Consider the following 18,059-nt stretch of genomic DNA (forward strand, 5'->3'; position numbering starts at 1 on the left):
GTTTTTATGTTTAATTTTCTTAATAAAAAATTTTTTAATATCTTATTTTATACGATAGATAGTTATATTTGTATTTAAATGGCAGATGTAATATGAGAATCAACTCTGCCTCTAGCAAGTGCTGGGTGGATTAAGTAACTACGTAGCTACCAGTGCCGGTCACAAGACGGAAGAATTGGAAACAAGTCATTAACCTATACCCGGCAAAAACCATTACTATAAAACCCACAAACAGGCCTCGAGAAAAACAAACATTAAGGCAGTAGTGTTATCAACAGAACATGGATTTCTCTTTTGACACTTGGAACATTAGAACTTTAAATAGACCCTTAGAGTAGAGGGATTTGTTTGGCGAATAAAAAAAGGTACAAGATCGGTTTGGCAGCAATTCAGGAAACATGGTAGATAGAGAAGGGTAGCTGGGACACAAAAATACACACCGTCTTGTTAATGTGATATAGATATACGAAATAAAAAAATTTGAGCTGGCATTTATAGTCGACAATAAACTGAAACACCATATTTTGTAGGATACGAATAAAAAAACCCTTCTTCAACTTATATATAAGAAACGTTTATGGCTAAACGACTAAACAAGATGAGCACACCAAAATAGTTTTAGATGACACAAATTCAAAGTTAGGAATTAAAGAGAAAAAAACATTTACGTATTTACGATTTACGTAGAGACATAAACAGACAATGAGCCAATGCCTTATTAACTTCATCATCATCATCATCATAAGGCTCGACAATCCATTGTGGATCTTGGCCTGCTCACAAAGAAGTCGCCACTCCTGTCGATGCCTAAAAACTTCTTTAAATCATCTGACCCTTAGAATCTGTAGGTCTTCTTTCACATCATCACTGTGTCTCCTTCGTGCTCGTCCTCTACTTTTGTACCCTCTGGTTTTGAAAATGTTTATCTCTTCGTGTATTCACAAATGAAATTGCAAATGCAATTACATCGTGCAAATTTTTAAATCATTATCCTTATTTCGTTTGTAAGTTCATCGTAGGTTAGACATAGTTTCTAGTAGTTGATTTTTAGTTCTCATAACACAAAGTTTTTACAGGGTTGGATAGTTAACGCAACGCCAAACCCCCTTTTCAGAGGGTCATTTCACACGCTCTCGTCAGTTCCTGACCAAATTTTTCACCCGGGTTGGATACAGCTATCTCCAGTTACGTTGCTCGGGTTACAGGGGACACTAACGTGAAGGTGAGATTTTGGAGTAAACTGGAATCAACTATATCCTTTTGCTTTCTTCCCCTTTATCCCCCGTCTTATAAACTTAGAAGCTGTAAAAACATGACCATCAGTTCTACCATTTCTTAACAATTATACAAAAAAGCAGCTACATATCCCCTCAAGAAAATATTACTAACCAAATAAATATTGTCTTGATAGAAAAGCAATCAGAAATAGGAAACACTGTGTTTCCTAAAACTTGCGAAACAAACAGCTGGATAAATTACTCAGCAGGGGAATCTAAAATTGAATTCCACATGCCGTTCATCCTGGTTAAAATTCGTAGTGAATTAAGTCTCTGGTACTCCAAACGAAGTAAGTAATAAAACATAATGCTGGTATTAGATTTTTGTTTCGATACCGGGCAGCGACAGCCGCTTATACGTATTTCGACCTCTTTAGGTCTCCTCAAAACAGTATAGCTACTGCTCTGAACCAAAACGAAAAATCTCTCAAGATTCAGAATTTAAATTTTTACCACTGTGTTTCCTAAAACTTGCGAAACAAACAGCTGGATAAATTTTGTAATATTTTTAAAATTTCTTGCAACCCTAATTCATTATTGTATCTAAACTGATTTACTTTCTGTTTTAAAATAACTTGCGGTATTTTTTTAAATGCATTTCATAGTTAACTGCTTACTCTTTTCATAGATTGTGTAGAAAATTAATTGTATTTGTAACTTAAAAATAGTTTGTTAAATAAATAAAGGATAATGATTAAATAATTCTCAATAATCTAAAGACATACGATCAGCGTGACATGCCTTCGTTCTGCTGTATTGTATTTTCTGCGCCTGTCAGTTTTTCAGATTCAAAATATTCAAACTCAACTACCCTTAACGCACTTCGTTTTTGCCTTCTAAAATGAAAGCACGCAAGTCAAACTTACTTTTCAGTTTCTCAAATAGAAGCAAGTAATAGTTCTTCTTACGCTTCTTAAATAGAAGCAGTTTTCAAGTGTAACTTAATTTATTAAATAGTTAACTATATTAAATTCAGTGTCTGTGCATCTAATATGTAAGTACCTGAAATTGTTCTTTCCTACAGAAAAAAATCGACAGTTTTTGTGTCATTTCAATAATGATGGTCCGACAAATTACAGGATTGCCGGATATTCAACACACTATAAACTTTCTTGTTTTATAAATCACATTTTTAGCTTTAAGAACAATTAATAAAAACAGTTGTGCGATTAAGAACATTTTATATGAACATTTATGTTTTTATTATCATTTAAAAAGGGTGATTTGTTGGCAATCCCGATACTACTACTTATTCATGTATATAATACAATAAAAATATTTCTACCTTAATTCTTATTTTAATTATTTTACTTCTAACTTTAGTATTCACTATATTATTACTTATCCGCAATTTTGCGATATATTGGTTGCTGGTCCTTTGGGGTTTGTATTTATTTGTTATCTACCAAATGTAGGAAGGTGAGACTATAATTTTTAAAATATTTACTTTTAAATCATCGAACCACCTACCTCATCCTTTTCCCTAAAGATTTTTTGTTTTTTTTTTGCAATTTATGCTGTCATTAAAATTTGTGTTTATTTCTTTAGTAGAAACATTTTTTTAATAAACGGTTATATTTTAATTTTGAATTTTATTTATCCATGAGCAAACAAAATTTTGTTTCATTAATTATTAATTCAAAATAAATATAAGTATATTTTTTTATTAACAAATATATAAAGAAAGAAGTAGAAACAAAACAAAGCCATGTTAGTGTCACCTATTTAGTTGTCATACTTCTTTGAAACAGCTGGACCAATTTTAATAAAATTTTACATAAATAATCGGTATGTCTGGGAATACGACTAGGTCGTTATATATTTAAATACCCTTAAAGGGTAAGGGTAACACCAACAAAAATTTTTTTTTGTATTTTTTAAACAAAATTTTTTATTTTAATTTTTTTATGATGTTGCATTAAACAATACATGTATACTTATTATTTATTTATTAGCAATAGTACAGTGTAAATACAAATACTAGACAATAAATCACATTTCAGTAATAGAATAGTAGTAAAAATTAACAATAATTTAGTTTCTTTTATACCTCCTTAACACTAAATCCTACTGCTAACCGTTTTGACACACAATGATATCTAGGATATTGTGAGTGTGTCATTTCCCATATCATTTACAATTAACTAATGAGGTTTTTATCAATCATTTAACAAAAATAGTAAAAACAATATAAATTAATCATACAATTTTTCTAATAAAATTAAACTAAAGGTAATTTTTTGTTTTAAATAATTCCCTATTTTATGTTGTCTCTAATCTATTTAAAGATTTCTTTTTTTACTTTATGGTAAGGTTTTGCCCTAATATTCTGTGGTAACTTATTAAATAATTTTGGTCCTACAGTATATATATGGTTCTGATATAGTGTATGTTTAGGACTGCTCACTTTTACGTTATTTAGGGTTACATTTCTTTTATTTATACCGTGTTCTATGTTTACTTTATAATATGTATTTTTTAACATAAATCTAATTACACACTTATCCAGTTGATCAATATTTAATATTTCACTTTCTCTATATAATAAGTTAGTTTCATACCTTCTATTTTTGAACAGCATATTTTTTATGACCCATTTTTGTGCTATTCTGAGTTTTGAAAGAATTGTTGTACCCGCATTTCCCCAAACTACTATGCCATAACCAATTACCGATTCTATAAACGCAAAATATACCTGCTTAAGTACTTTAAAATTTAGTATGTTTCTTAGTTCGTAGAATAAATAAGCTTTTTAACTTTATTAGTTACATAATTTATATGTTCTTTCCATTGAAAAGTTTCATCAATGTATATTCCCAAGTACTTTAAAAATGGTGTCCTTTCAACTACTTAATTACAACTATCGTTATTATCTAATTTACAGCCCACTTTATGTAATTTAATGTTTTGAAAATCTGGCAATGAACGAGTAGACATCGAGAAAGTGATAATCTTAGTTTTCTCAACATTTAGTGAGAGTAAGCTATCTTCTAACCACCCATTAATTTTTTGAAAAGCCAATTCAGCATTTCTTATTACCGCGTCCCAATCATCTCCACTAATTACAGCCACAGAATCATCTGCATAACAAAAGATGTCATCTTTATCTAGCAATGACATAATTTCATTTATATATACATTGAATAACAGAGCTGACAACACAGTACCCTGTGGCACCCCTACCTCTAGTTCCAGTTTTTCACTTTCTGTCTCTGATATTTTTACACTTTGTTTTCTGCCTGTTAAATAAGATTTTACTAAAATATTAGGAACACCTCTTATGCCTATCATATCTAAACGCTTTAAAAGAATTGGGTGTGCTACAGTGTCAAATGCTTTGCGAAGATCCATGAATATACCTATTACTTTCTTACATTCATCAAGTTTTTTTGTATTGTTTCTGTAACTTTACAAAGTGTATTTTCGGTGCTACAGCCTTCCCTGAACGCAAACTGATTTGAGTGTAGAATTTTATTTTTTTCTAGATATTTTAGTAGTTTTGTTTTAAAGCATTTTTCAATTATTTTACTTACAGTACTAGTTAACGCAATCGGTCTATAGTTGTTTGTAGACTTTCTGTCACCTTGCTTATATAATGGCAGTACTATTGTCGTTTTTAAAATTTCTGGGAAGACTCCAGTACCAAATACTATATTAATAATATGCTGAAGTGGCTTTATTAACTTTTCTTTATATTTTTTAATTAAATTTGAACAAATGTTATCTTCACCTCCCTTCACCCCATTTTTTAGGCTTTGTATCTCTCTCAATATTTCTTTTTTATTACATGGAGTTAATAAGAATGAATTTAACATCCTTTTTTTACCCCCGCTATCTCTCCTGTCAGGACACTGCATGATTTTATCAGCTAACGTTTTTCCTATACTAGTAAAATATGTACTAAATTCATTTGCAATGTCTTTTTTATCATTTAGCTCTACATTATCACTATTTACAATTGTTCTAATTTCTGTCTTACATACTTCATCATTAGTAGCTTGTTTCATTACCTTCCATAGTTTTTTAGGATCATTTGCATTATTTTGTACTATCATAGCTTTTTGTAGTAAAAGTATTTTGCATTTTGTATTAGTTTAGATAGAGTTTTTCTATACATCCTATATTTATTTATAAGAAATAAATTATTATTATTTAAAGTACACTCTTTTTTTAACCTATCCCTTTTTCTTATTGAAACTATTAGTCCCCCCGTAATCCATGGTTTCAATCTTTCTTTTTTACAACCTACATTAATAGTTTTTGTTGACCTTACAATCATATTTTTAGTTTTATCAATAAAAAGCTTTGTACTTACATTCATATCATGTGTTCCGAGAACATCATCCCATTCCGCTGCTTCCAAAAATCCATCAAGTTTCTTATAATTAATTAGATTGTAGGATTTTTTGTTATTTTTAGAATTAACATGACCTAGAATTGGTATATTAAGAATGGGATCATGATCCGTAAGATTATGTTCTAATATCACAGCATGCATTTTTTGAAAGATTTCATTATTACACCTTAGAAAATAATGATCCAAACATGTCTTAGAGTCTCCTATTTTTCTAGTTGCTTTATTTATTACACTAGAGAAACCAAACCCTTGCATTGTTGTTAAATAGTTATTTGTAGTATCTTCTTCTGTTGTAAGTAACTTAATGTTCATGTCACCCACCATCACATACATTTTATTTTGTTCAAAAGTTGTTTTTAACATAATTCTATTTAGGTTCTTTATAAACTCTTCTTTCTCTGTTGAAAAACATCTATAAGTTGCAAAAATCACTAGGTTTTTGTTATTTTTTTCTATTGTGGTTTTTAAGATTTTAAGGTTGTTTTCTTTAATTATTTGACAATTTACAATATACTCCTGCTTAACATAAACACACCCATTGCATCTATTTAGTGTGCTATCATTGAAATATATATTGTATCCTGGAATATTAAAATCTGTTAAATTATACAATTTATGGGACAATTTACAAGATATTACGTTAATATCTTGTAAATAATTGTCAAAAAAGTTTATCTCATTTAGATTATCACATTCGTAAGTTTCACTTGCCTTATAGTCATCAAAAATTATTATTATTATTAATATTAGCGAATTCATCAGTATTATGGCAAATCATTTTCGCCTCTTATCCTAATAGGAACATCTTTTTCAGTTTTCTTCAAATAAATGATTCCATTTGTACAATATGCGGCTTTGTATCCTTTATCTCTCCTAATTTCTCTAACCTTAAAGTGATTCATTTTAACTGTTTAATTGTTTTTAGTACGTCCTTTTTTAATTGAACATTACTAAACTTTACTAATATTGGTCCATCATCCTGGTTCTTCATTGTAAAACATTCCTTAATATCTTTTTCCTCAATCTTTACTTCCATCGCTCTCAGTATCTTATTCATTATCTGAATAGGGCTTTTGTTGACTTGTTTTGGAACGCCAGCAACTATGATATTGTTTTCTTTTTTTCTAACTTCAATATCTTCCAACTTGCTTTCCATGATCTGTAATTGTTTTTTCATTTCTTGATTTTCATGTTTTAGTATCTTAAGTTCCTCTAGGACAGACTTAAATCTAGTTTTCTGTTCCTCAAAAGAATCATGACATAAACTGCATAGCATCTTCCAATCCTTGTATTTTTTTGGTCATATTATCTTCCATTGGTTTGAAAAACTGCTGGAGAGACTCTTTTATGATAGCTTTAATCTTTCTCTCATCCATATCAGTGAAATTTTCAGTATTTTCACTCTTTTTACAAAGTTTTTTTTTCGATGTTTTCACAGCATAGATATTTTCCGCCTATTGTTGCAGTTTCTACCCGCGTTGCACAACTGGGGTGGTAATTAGCTTGACAAACAGCACAATCTACTGACTCTATGACTTTTTTTTGCAATTATTACACTTTTTTCCTGTTTGTTTATTTTTATGATCCATGTGTCATGATAAACCTCGTGAAATAATATTTCACCTATCTTAACTGCATTTTTAATTTCCCTGTAAAATTTGTCATTGGTTTCAATAAAAAAAGTAATATCGTATGTGTTACTCCTCTATCACCAACCCCTATTATTTAATAGACATATTATTGTCACCGTAGAGTAGAGATAATTCTAAGAAATGGCTAAACCGATTTTATTGAAATTTTCTATGTACATTCTATGATAATCGGTCGTAATCTATTTTCATACCCGTAAGGAGTAACAGTGGTTTACCCCAAACTTTTTTTCTATTTTTTTACAAAATTTTTTATTTTTTTATGGTGTGAAGAAATACAATAGCTCTTAATTTTCACCCTTCTATTACTAACACCTATTTTTTAAAGGCGAAATTAGTGTAATAGAGTTATTGGTGCCACAGTCCTTCAAAACGACTTGACCGATTTTAATGTAATTTTATATGTATTTTCGGTTGAATATACTACTCTTAATTTTTTTCCAGAAAAGTTCTTTTCATTTTAATCAGTTGACACAATTATAAATCAGAATGACGTAGTGAACTTTTCTATAGAGTTTTTGAGTTTAAAGGAATTGTTTAGACTCCCCCCTTGACTTTGCAATGGAATCAGACTCATTGTGAAAAGGCTAATGAGTAATGCCATTGTGACAACGGTCATCAAGGAAAAATGCAAAGAAAAGGATGTCTTCATCCTGTGTGTACTGATGATTTTAACGAACGTACCATTTTAAACGTTTACAATTTTCCGTACTTTTGGCTTTTACAATGACAATAAACAAATCAAAAAGCTAACCGTTGAAAGTTTGCGCAGTTAACTAAGGGTTTCCATGTTTCACACATGGGAATAATATGTTTTTTATGCATATATGTTTTAGTATTTTCTTTTGGTTTTATTTTCTGTTAATTTTTTAATAAAATTCTAAGGCGGTGCGAAGTTCTCTGGATCAACTAGTTTTATAATATAATAAACCATTTTTCTTTCGGAGTTTTTTCTCGCTAAAAATATATAACATATATTATAATAATAAAAACCGTTTCATTGGCATTGCACGTGAAAAATACCAAAACAACTATGTTGAAGAAAATTTCATTTCAAAATCTGTAGACATAAAAAAAATTTATTTTTTCGGCTTTCCATGGAGCAATTTTTACAGCTGCCATCTCTACTATGCGCCAAGAAGACGCCTTATCCAGCATTTTGTTTTACTTCGCTCTAGAAAAAATCAGTCAGAGCTAGTCAGCAGTCAGCTCTAGAAAAAAAGAAAGAAAATCAACAGTCAATATCAGAGGAACCATAATAGCAAAAAAAATACAAAGAATAGCATTTGCAGATTACCTAAAACCTAAAAGTCAATGAAGCCAAAACAAAATATATATAAATTAGTCAATTAAAAGGCAACTAAGGACTAAGGTAAACTTTAAAATGTTAATAGAGGCAACCACAATTTTAAGAAATAAAAAAAATTTACATACTTAGGCTCGTTAGTAGTTTTAGAGAATAACATTAGTAAAGAGATCAAAGGGAGAATATACATGGCATTTAGAACACATCACCCACTTCTCAAATCCTTAAGATCTGATAACTTAAGAGATAGAACAAAAGACGCTATCAGACTAGTCCGGATATATGGATCAGAAAGATGGATACTGGCAAAAAGCGGTGAAAAGCTAGTAGTGGCGTTCAAATGAAAAATTAACACATACAACAAAGTGGATCCTATATAAGATAGAATTAGAATAGGAACAACTGGAAGAAGAAAATATTATTTGCGAAACGCATTGACTATCATTTTAGCGCTAGCAATAACAACACACCACTTATATTGTAATCTTATTTACCTTTAAATTAGAGTTTATTTTAAGAAAGTACATCAAACAAAAAATATTATTACGCAATTTAATTAAAATAAAAGGATTTTGTGTTCAAGGAATTATTAGGAAAATAAATAAAGTAGGTATATATATCGTGAACTTGTTTGCCATTAACTTTAAAATAAAATCTTCTATATCTACCTAGCTATTTGATACAAAAACTATCGTCTAAAATGGTATTTAAATTCTCCCTTTTGTGCACGGTGTTGGTATTAGTTGTTTATTCTAGTGCATACGATTATACCAATTGTCCTGCAAATACCAATAGGCAGTAAGTAGAATTTTGAATATACAATCAATACAATAATATTTATTGTTTATTTATGTAAATTCTGTCAATCTTTACATAGCTGTCTAAATATTTTTGTTTGTGGTAATGGATTTTAAAATGTTTCTTCTTCTTTGGTGCTGTACGCTATGTAGCGTGCAGGCATTCGTGCTGGTTGGATTATCCGTAAGGATCGCTCTTTTAATCTTCTTATCATTGTATTGGTAGTAGGTATGTCACACTAGTTTTTTTTATCTCGTTTTTTTTATGAGTGTCGTTTGCGATCTGGTCGTCTTCGACTTTCAATTTTGCCCATTAACCCCTTAGTAGTCGCTAATAATGCTAACGCAGGCCCCTTAGGCCTATAGATTGGCAATTTTTTCCATTGTTCACTGTTCTTAGTTTTTACTCTCCTATTTTTTTATACCTTTTTCTTTAAGGTCCTTTTTTGCTTCATCTAACCATCTCTTTCTTGGGCGATCTACTCTTCTTTTGTCACCCATCTCTGTATTTTTTACCATTTTTGATATTCTTTTTTCTTTCATTCTTTCTAAATATCTTAAGCAACTAATCTTGAAGCTTTTACAACTTCTTATGTCATAGGCTCTTTAAAAAGACTCATAATCTCGGCATTGGTTTTTCTTCTATTTACCTTCCCCTCTTTTTTACTCCAAAACTTCTTCACCTCAATATTTTCCTTTCCCATATATTAAATTTTCCTTCTTGTGTTTATTTAGCACCCGTGTTTTGCTTGCATAAAGGACTGTCGGCCTTAAAACTGTTTTGTATATATGTATTTTGGCTCTTCTCGATATGTTTTTAGATGTAATAATTTTATGTTAAACCTTACTTGTTCCAATTGTAGGGTGTTATCTGCATTCTCGGATCTTTTAATCCTGTTTGAAGTACTTTGATTTTTTTTCATTATTGACTAGGATGAGTTTTTTTGCTGAGGTTTGTAAAACACTGTGTACTTCTCTCTATATCTAGCCAGAATCGCAACATCATCTGTATAAGCCAATATCTGATAGCTCTTTGTTCTTAAAGTCCCTGTTCTGTTTAAATTGCTATTTCGTACTATCCATTCTAGACACAGATTAAACAGGGTTGTAGACAGAGTACCGCTAATAAGAACTAGAGGTGATCTGCTCTGTAGGTGCTGAAGCTGTATGACGTTCAGCAGCTAAGTCCATATTTCGCCTCTCACCTCGAAAACGTCTTATCCTTATGTGCCTATTAGAGGCACACAAAATCTAGATTCATCACTGAAGTAGAAAAAATACCATAGACCATTCCAATTTTAAAGAGCTCTGCATCATTCTAAGCATCAAGCCTTATGCTGTGCTATCAAAGGTAACAACAAAAGCAGACGATAAGCTCTCAGTCCTATTCCAAGTTATCTTTGATTAACACTGTTCTTCTTAAGACTATCCTTCCTATAGCTGCAACTAAATCATCTCTTACTTGATGTATACTGTCCCGTCTATTTCTGAAAGCAATATTCTAGGACGTCCGGACCCTCTACAATGCCGAAGTCGTATCATTTGGCCACGTCCTCCAAACTCTTAATACTGTTGAATAATTAGCCTTAACTCTTTGTAAAATATCCCATAAACCAAATTCGGCCCCTTTTATACCTACAATGCGTCTTTTTTCAAAGTCGCTTAAATGACCAAATTGTCGATGACCGCGAACACTAAGCATTTTAAATTTTTTAGGTAAATCAAAATCAATCCCAATGAACTAAATATTACAAATAAAATAAAGTTGAATACACAGAAATAAACTTTCTTTTATTTGTTTTATAGCGAAAAAAAACTTGTTTATACTTAAAATTATATAAAAAAAAATTTTGGGCATCAGTGTATTCGCTCCGTGCATGACCATGGTAGGGGTATCTTAAAACGATGCTAGCGTGCGTAGCGGCGAAATATGACAAAATTGGATCTTTTGGATCTTTTAACGCATAAATTTTATCAAAGATGAATACAAATACATGTTGCGTATTTAATTGTGCTTATAATAGCAAAAATAGTGAGTGTAGTTTTTATAGGTTTTCAAAGATTACATATAAATTAGAAAAAAGAAAAAGATGAATTCCTGCTATTAATATAAAAAAGTAAATATCACATAATTTCACTTTTATGCAATTTAAATAGGAAAAATTTAAATAATTTACCTTAAATTATATTTTATAAGGCTTCAAGCTAACTGCAGCCTGCCTGATGACTTTAGCTTTTATATCATAATTTTTACTATTATTGTTTTTAATTACATGCTCTTCCACATGCAAAAACTTTATTTACCACTACTAGATTTTTCCCTTTCTTTTCCGTTTAGGGTTGAAATGATAATGTTGATGAATTTTTGGAAACCCAGTTTTTAATACTAAATTTATTTTGCGCATAAACTGAAAAAATATAATTAAAAAACTAATTATTAATACTTGTCAATTTCGTATCTATTTAACATATATGTTTAACCTCAAATTGAGAGGTCCAAAACTGTCAGATGAATGCGGTAGATGTCGCGTTAGTCACGCACGGAGCGAACAAAACACAAAATTTAATTCGTAGAGACGAACTATTCTCGTCCTATATGGTAGATGGATAGTTCTGGGTAACATAGCTCCAAAAAAAATCGCAAAACCAAAAACACGTATTTTAAGTAAATTAAAATGTCTAATTCTTTCAAAAATTGCGTTGCCAAACCCACTTTCTGAATCTTTTATCACCTGTTTCATGTAATTAAAGTTAAATTCACATAAACTATAAATCGTTTTAATAAACTTACCAACTCCGTCCAATGTGAAAACGGCATCCTTTCAAATCAGAATTTGGGAAAACTTGGCGAACTTACAGATCGATAGTACATGTAGTTTCTTATTATTCACAGTAATTGTTTTAATGACAGAAATGTTCAGTTTTTTGTGAAGTTTTATGGGCTTCTCACAAATGTCTTTAACCGCCTCTTTCTTTAGTGAATTTTTGAGTTTTTTACGGTTTAACCAAGCCAAATTAATTTTTAGACTGCTGCTCTTATGGTTACGCTCACCACCAAAGTCGTTCATTGAGTACGGTGTGGAAGTTTCCATTTTCCCATACGACTTATATCTACTGTGTGCACACTGCTAGCGCTTTGAAGCATCAGGCTTCATTGGTCAAATATTAAAATAAAAAAAAAATTAAAAATATTACTATAACTTTATCCTTGACAATTTGACAACCTTGATTTAGCAACGGAGAAAAGAACATGGGTTTGAATATAAATTTTAATAAATACGTAATTTATTACTTGTGCCCGATATACACATACTTATAGAAGTAATTTGGCTAATTCAACCTTTAGTTAAACGAAATCGCTGTAATATTGCCATCAATTCCAAACTTTGTGATTCTTGATCAAACCTCCGAACAGTAAACATATCAGCAATTAGCGATAATTAATATTTAATGTTTGCTTGTTAGTTTGGACAAAATAAAGAATTTTTTTGATTCAAATGTAGAATTTTGTTTATATCTAAAATTTAAACAAAGGTGCAGTGTAAAAGTGTTTCTTTTTCTGGACTAAAAATTATAAGTTTTTTTCCTATTTCATCTATAATAAATCAAGGGTAAACAACTATTTTGCCGATTTGGCGTGAGGTTAATTACCAATCCTTCCGGTAATGATCCATTATTCAGGCCGTTAAAGCACCAGGCTGTATTCAGGTTATTTAGTCCAAGCATGGAAATTGATTCAGCAGCGGGAACTTCCACCTTGGAAAGTTCTGGCAATCTACTTGTAAACAATGGTTTGTTATCTTCAAAACTTTCTTGTTATCTACAAAATTATCTTCTATAGCTCTTAATCAACCTACAAATAAATATTCAAATAAAAAACAAGCAATTCTACTTCACTCACTCTCAAACTCTAATATTGAAGTTTACCTTAATGCAGTAACTTCTAAAGTGGATCTCAGAAAAATACATTCTATTTCTAATATTACAAATGATTGTATTCTTCACCAGTGAACAGACAGTCGTTGAGTTTCTAGCAAACGACAATGTAATTGTAGTAATTAATCAAGAACGTATTTAAGCCCGAAGACTAATAACTCCAAATAAATGATGGACTATTTCCAACGTATGTCCAAGTATTCCGCACAGCGTTATTGAAGAATAACTGAATAACTTAAGTATACATCTAATAACTCCAATTAACTTTCTCATGATAGTGACTTTAAATCCAGCATTCAAGCATATTTTGAGTATCCGACAATACACTTTTATAGCGCCAACTAACTAGACAAATTACCTGATTCCATGTTAACTAACCATGAAGATAAGAACTATCGAATTTTATTTTAAATCGAAAAGAAACCTTGCTACTTATGCAAGCAGCAAGGACATTTTGCATCTTAGTGTCCCAATAAAAATAATCAGACTCCTTCAAATTACACCCAAAATAATGTTCATCTAAACTCTCTACAGGAAGTACACCAATCAGCTGACCTTTAGACAATTTCTTCTACACAATCCTCTTCTACTAAGACTGAAACTACAAAACAACAATCAGCTCATTTGTCGACAAATTCCTCTACACAATCCTCTATTACTGTGGCTGAAACGTCTAGAAAAATCATTACCTCTTAATCAAATAAGCATACTCCGATAAGCTGCAACCTACCCAATGAGACTCAAATGGATCCCTTTGATCAAGATCCTCATCCTAGCACCCTAAATGAAACCTGTCTGAAATAATATCTCCTCCCCCCCCCCCAATAACCCAATAAGAGAGATAACGAAAATGCCTTCGCTGAACCGAAGCCACGAAACAAAAAGGCAAAAATGCAACAAGAAAACAACAGGAACCTAGTAAAAGATCTTCCCAAATGCATCAGTCAATTCTTTGAAGAAAACTCCAACAATGGATACTTAACATAGCAAGAACTTATTGACTTCAAAAAATACATATTTTTTAAGTGCAAGATATCTTAAATCCCGTTGTCCTAGAATAACAAACAAAATTATAGAACGAATTTTAACTAATACTTCTACCGATGATTCTAGCGATTCCTCCCCGAACATATTCAAGCCCGATTAATAATTAAACTATTTATAATTCTATTATTTAATGGAACGTAAATGAGTACCATATTTATTTAAAAGATCTTAAAATTCTTATAAATAAATTTCATCCATCCTATGTTTGCAAGAAACACATTTTAAAGGAAATTCGTGTCACAACCTTAAAACTTCATGTCCAGACTACAATTAGGACACACCAATATCACACATGATTTCCTACTACAGAAGTAACCCAAACCTTTGTGTTATGCATGTGATAGTGATCTAACAGTACATCACTTATTAGTGGAGTGTCCGTTGTACGCATTTGAAAGACAATATGAACAGTTACCTACAACAATAAAAAATATTCTAAGTGAACATAGTAAGCGCAATCGTATCATGTTTTTTTGATTTCCTCATTAACAAAATCTAATTGTATTCTTTATTTTTATTTATATTTATGTTATCTATTAAATCGACCATTGCTAATTACCCTTGTGGTTGAAGCGGTTTCAAATAATAAAAAAATCAAAACTTTGACAGAGGATGGTAAAATGTTTTACATCTGGTCGACAATTTTGTACGACACTGAAATTTTAACTATAAAATATAAAAATGATTATAATAGATTATATATCTTGTTCTTTGATACAAATTAGTATTAACAAAATATTACACATTACAGAAAAATTTTTACTTACAACTCTATACTCCCATCAGGATATAATGTTAGAGCTCGTATACCAGCAACTGGATATTACTCCAGACCTATCACCTGCTTACTGGTAAGTATATAAAAGCATTTTTACAAGTAATGTTGTATAAAGTATACCTCTAGATGACAGAAAGCTATTAATTTTTCGCAATTTTTTAGATTATTCAAATTTTGTTACTTACGTGTGTTACGGGTATTCTCCGTTTTTTTGAAACCAAAAATTTAGTGTTAACTGATCATTCTGTTAAAGTGCAGTAATAATTTGGATATTGAGTAAATCTAAATACCTGTCACCAGTTAAGTTTCCGTTATCCATTATTTGGAATGAATTATCAGAGGTAACAAGAATGACTGTTTTGGCTTCATGGGTTAGCCGAACCAGATCAGGAGAGTTTAATAGAAGACCGTATTATAGAAACTATTGAGGATATAGACTCGGAAGAGAAGTTTAAAAATAAACAAAACTCACCTATTCTTGAAGAAAGGTTAGTTGAATAAGCTGCAAAAATACCCAGTCTTAGGTAAAGATAGAACTACCAGGTGGCGAAGATATACTGCATCACCATGGAATGTTCGAAGACGCTCTGAAAATATTGGAAAATATTGGCACTAAGCCTTTTTGGAAAATTCTCATCCAAATATTAAACTTTTTTGGATGCTGGGAATGTGCAAAAAAGTCGACACCACAAAAATTATCACTCGCTCGCAAAGCTCTATCCGTCGGTCAAAATCATTGTATGACAATTCTTTATCCAAAATTGTATCTTCTAAGGGACTTTTAATTTTTAAATATTTTTCTTACGCAACGTCAAACATACCATGGTTTAGTGTCGAACTTTGTGAACTTTGACGTGATTCCTCTAAATCAATTGCAATGTTTTTTGCAATGTAAATAAACGCACAAATGTGATTGTCTGGTGAAGAAATTACGCGATTCCGTAATATTAAACCTAACGTCTTAAAATTAACGTTTCTTATTTGTGTTTATTTGATATTTTTTTACTTTTAAACTTAAATATATATTTTTTATTTTGTAGCTAATAGATCAAAAAGGAAGTACCAGCACTCCCAAAATATTGGAAGGTGGATATCTCGACACCTATACTGTAGTAAATATTACTTCCAACACAGCAGATCCAGTTACTTACTACGCTCTAGTATTTATCGATTAAACTATTTTATTATGTAAATAAATTTAGAATTTTCTTTGAATGTTATTTGTAATAATGGTATTTTTGGGTCATTCAAATAAAAAATAAGTTAAGCAGTAAGTAAATTATCTATTTCATATTTATAACACATTTATAAAACATTTATAACACATATATGGACAGTGGAAACTGTTTGATTCTAACAAGAACTACAGTACTCTAGAACTTAAGTCTTACAGAAAGAAAACGTGTGTTTTCTAATAATATTTACCAATCTGACATCAAATAAAAATACTTAAAATACTACAAGAAAGATACAATAATAAAAGATATTAAAAGACAAAACCCGCATATACTCTGTTATCTTCTTCTTCTTGTAGTGCCTATCCGTTTCGTATGTTGGCCATCTTTATTTTGCAAACTGCTGCTCTAAAAAGTTATGTGGTTGTTGTGTTGAACCACGTACGTAGATTTTTCAGCCAGGAAATTCTTCGCCTACCTGTTCCCCGTTTTCTTTCTGCTTTTCCTTGAAGAATTAATTGCAGCAACTCATATCTTTCGCTGTTTCTCATGATGTGACCGAGGTCTTTAATTTTGGTTATTTTTATTGTGGTTAACAACTCTTTTCCTTGTTGCATTCTTAATAAAACCTCCTAGTTAGTAACGTCGTCGATATATTATATCTTCAGAATTCTCCGATAAACCCACATTTCGAAATCCTCAATTTTCGTACAGGTAGCGTCTGTGAGAGTCCACTACTCAACTATACAACAGTATAGGAAAGATATAACATCGTAGTAACCTGATTTTTATGTGTACTGATAAATCGTGGCATTTGAATAGCTTAGTCATTACTTCATAAATGTCAGCGAATACCACCGTGTTATCCGCGTATCTGATGTTATTACATTCTCCGTTAATTCGAATTTTGGCTTCAACATCTTCTACTGCTTCTTGAAAGATTTCCTCAGAGTATATGTTAAACAGTAAGGGTGATAGTATACATCCCTGTCGGATCCCACGTTTCATTTTGATATCGTCGAATTCTCCTGTCTCTGTACGGATAGACGATGTTTGATTCCTGTAAAGATTGCTAATAATTCTTAGATCACAGGTGTTTATTCCAATATTTGTTAATACCTCCACCAGCTTGTCGTGTTTTACTGCATCAAAGTAATAAATGAAGTATGCATAAATATCGCAATTCACTTGTATGCTAAAGAGAGCCTCTCTCGTACCCACTGCGTTTCGAAAACCAAACTGTGTACGACTGATTTTTTCTTCGCATAGTCTACAATATATCCTTTGATGTATGATTTTTAGAAATGACTTTTAAATGTGACTCATTAAGCTGATGGTCCGAAAATCATTGCAGGATACGGATTTTGTTTTCTTTGGTAGATCAATAAACGTTGACTTCGGCCATGATCTTGGATACTCTGGAATAGAGAAGTGAAAACTGGAAAAATACGCAACAAGATATACACATCATAAAAACTTACAAGATACTACAGGTATAAATTTGGTCAATTAACGTACATTTTTTTTAGAACGTACATTCAATAATCTATTTATTGTCGAAAAAAAAAATCGAAAAAAAAGTTAACTTCTGATGAACTTCGGCATAAATTGCTTTCGAAAAATCTCGGCTTCCAATTTAATTTATTAAAAATATTTAGCACATCAGATGCTTTATATTTACATTTTAATAAACATTTGTTAAAAGCTTTAGCACAAACGTATAGGTATTTGGATTAA

The 18,059-nt window shown here is 30.9% G+C and overlaps 1 protein-coding gene across 1 annotated transcript; it reads left to right on the plus strand.

Annotated features, from left to right (window-relative positions):
- The first annotated feature begins 9,220 nt into the window (after positions 1–9,220).
- On the plus strand, positions 9,221–16,426 carry LOC140445349 (uncharacterized). The gene is made up of 3 exons (XM_072537324.1): positions 9,221–9,387; positions 15,121–15,220; positions 16,188–16,426. The coding sequence occupies exons 1-3, from the start codon at positions 9,290–9,292 to the stop codon at positions 16,320–16,322; spliced, it is 333 nt and encodes a 110-aa protein (XP_072393425.1). The 5' UTR covers positions 9,221–9,289; the 3' UTR covers positions 16,323–16,426.
- The last annotated feature ends 1,633 nt before the right edge of the window (positions 16,427–18,059 follow it).

Source organism: Diabrotica undecimpunctata, chromosome 7 (assembly GCF_040954645.1).
Source record: "Diabrotica undecimpunctata isolate CICGRU chromosome 7, icDiaUnde3, whole genome shotgun sequence".
In the NCBI taxonomy this organism is placed as follows: Eukaryota; Metazoa; Arthropoda; class Insecta; order Coleoptera; family Chrysomelidae; genus Diabrotica; species Diabrotica undecimpunctata.

Coding starts and splice junctions, on each gene's coding strand:
- LOC140445349 (XM_072537324.1), top strand. CDS start 9,290: ATGGTATTTAAATTCTCCCTTTTGTGCACGGTGTTGGTATTAGTTGTT. Junction 9,388..15,120: donor CCTGCAAATACCAATAGGCA/GTAAGTAGAATT, acceptor TACACATTACAG/AAAAATTTTTACTTACAACT. Junction 15,221..16,187: donor GACCTATCACCTGCTTACTG/GTAAGTATATAA, acceptor TTTATTTTGTAG/CTAATAGATCAAAAAGGAAG.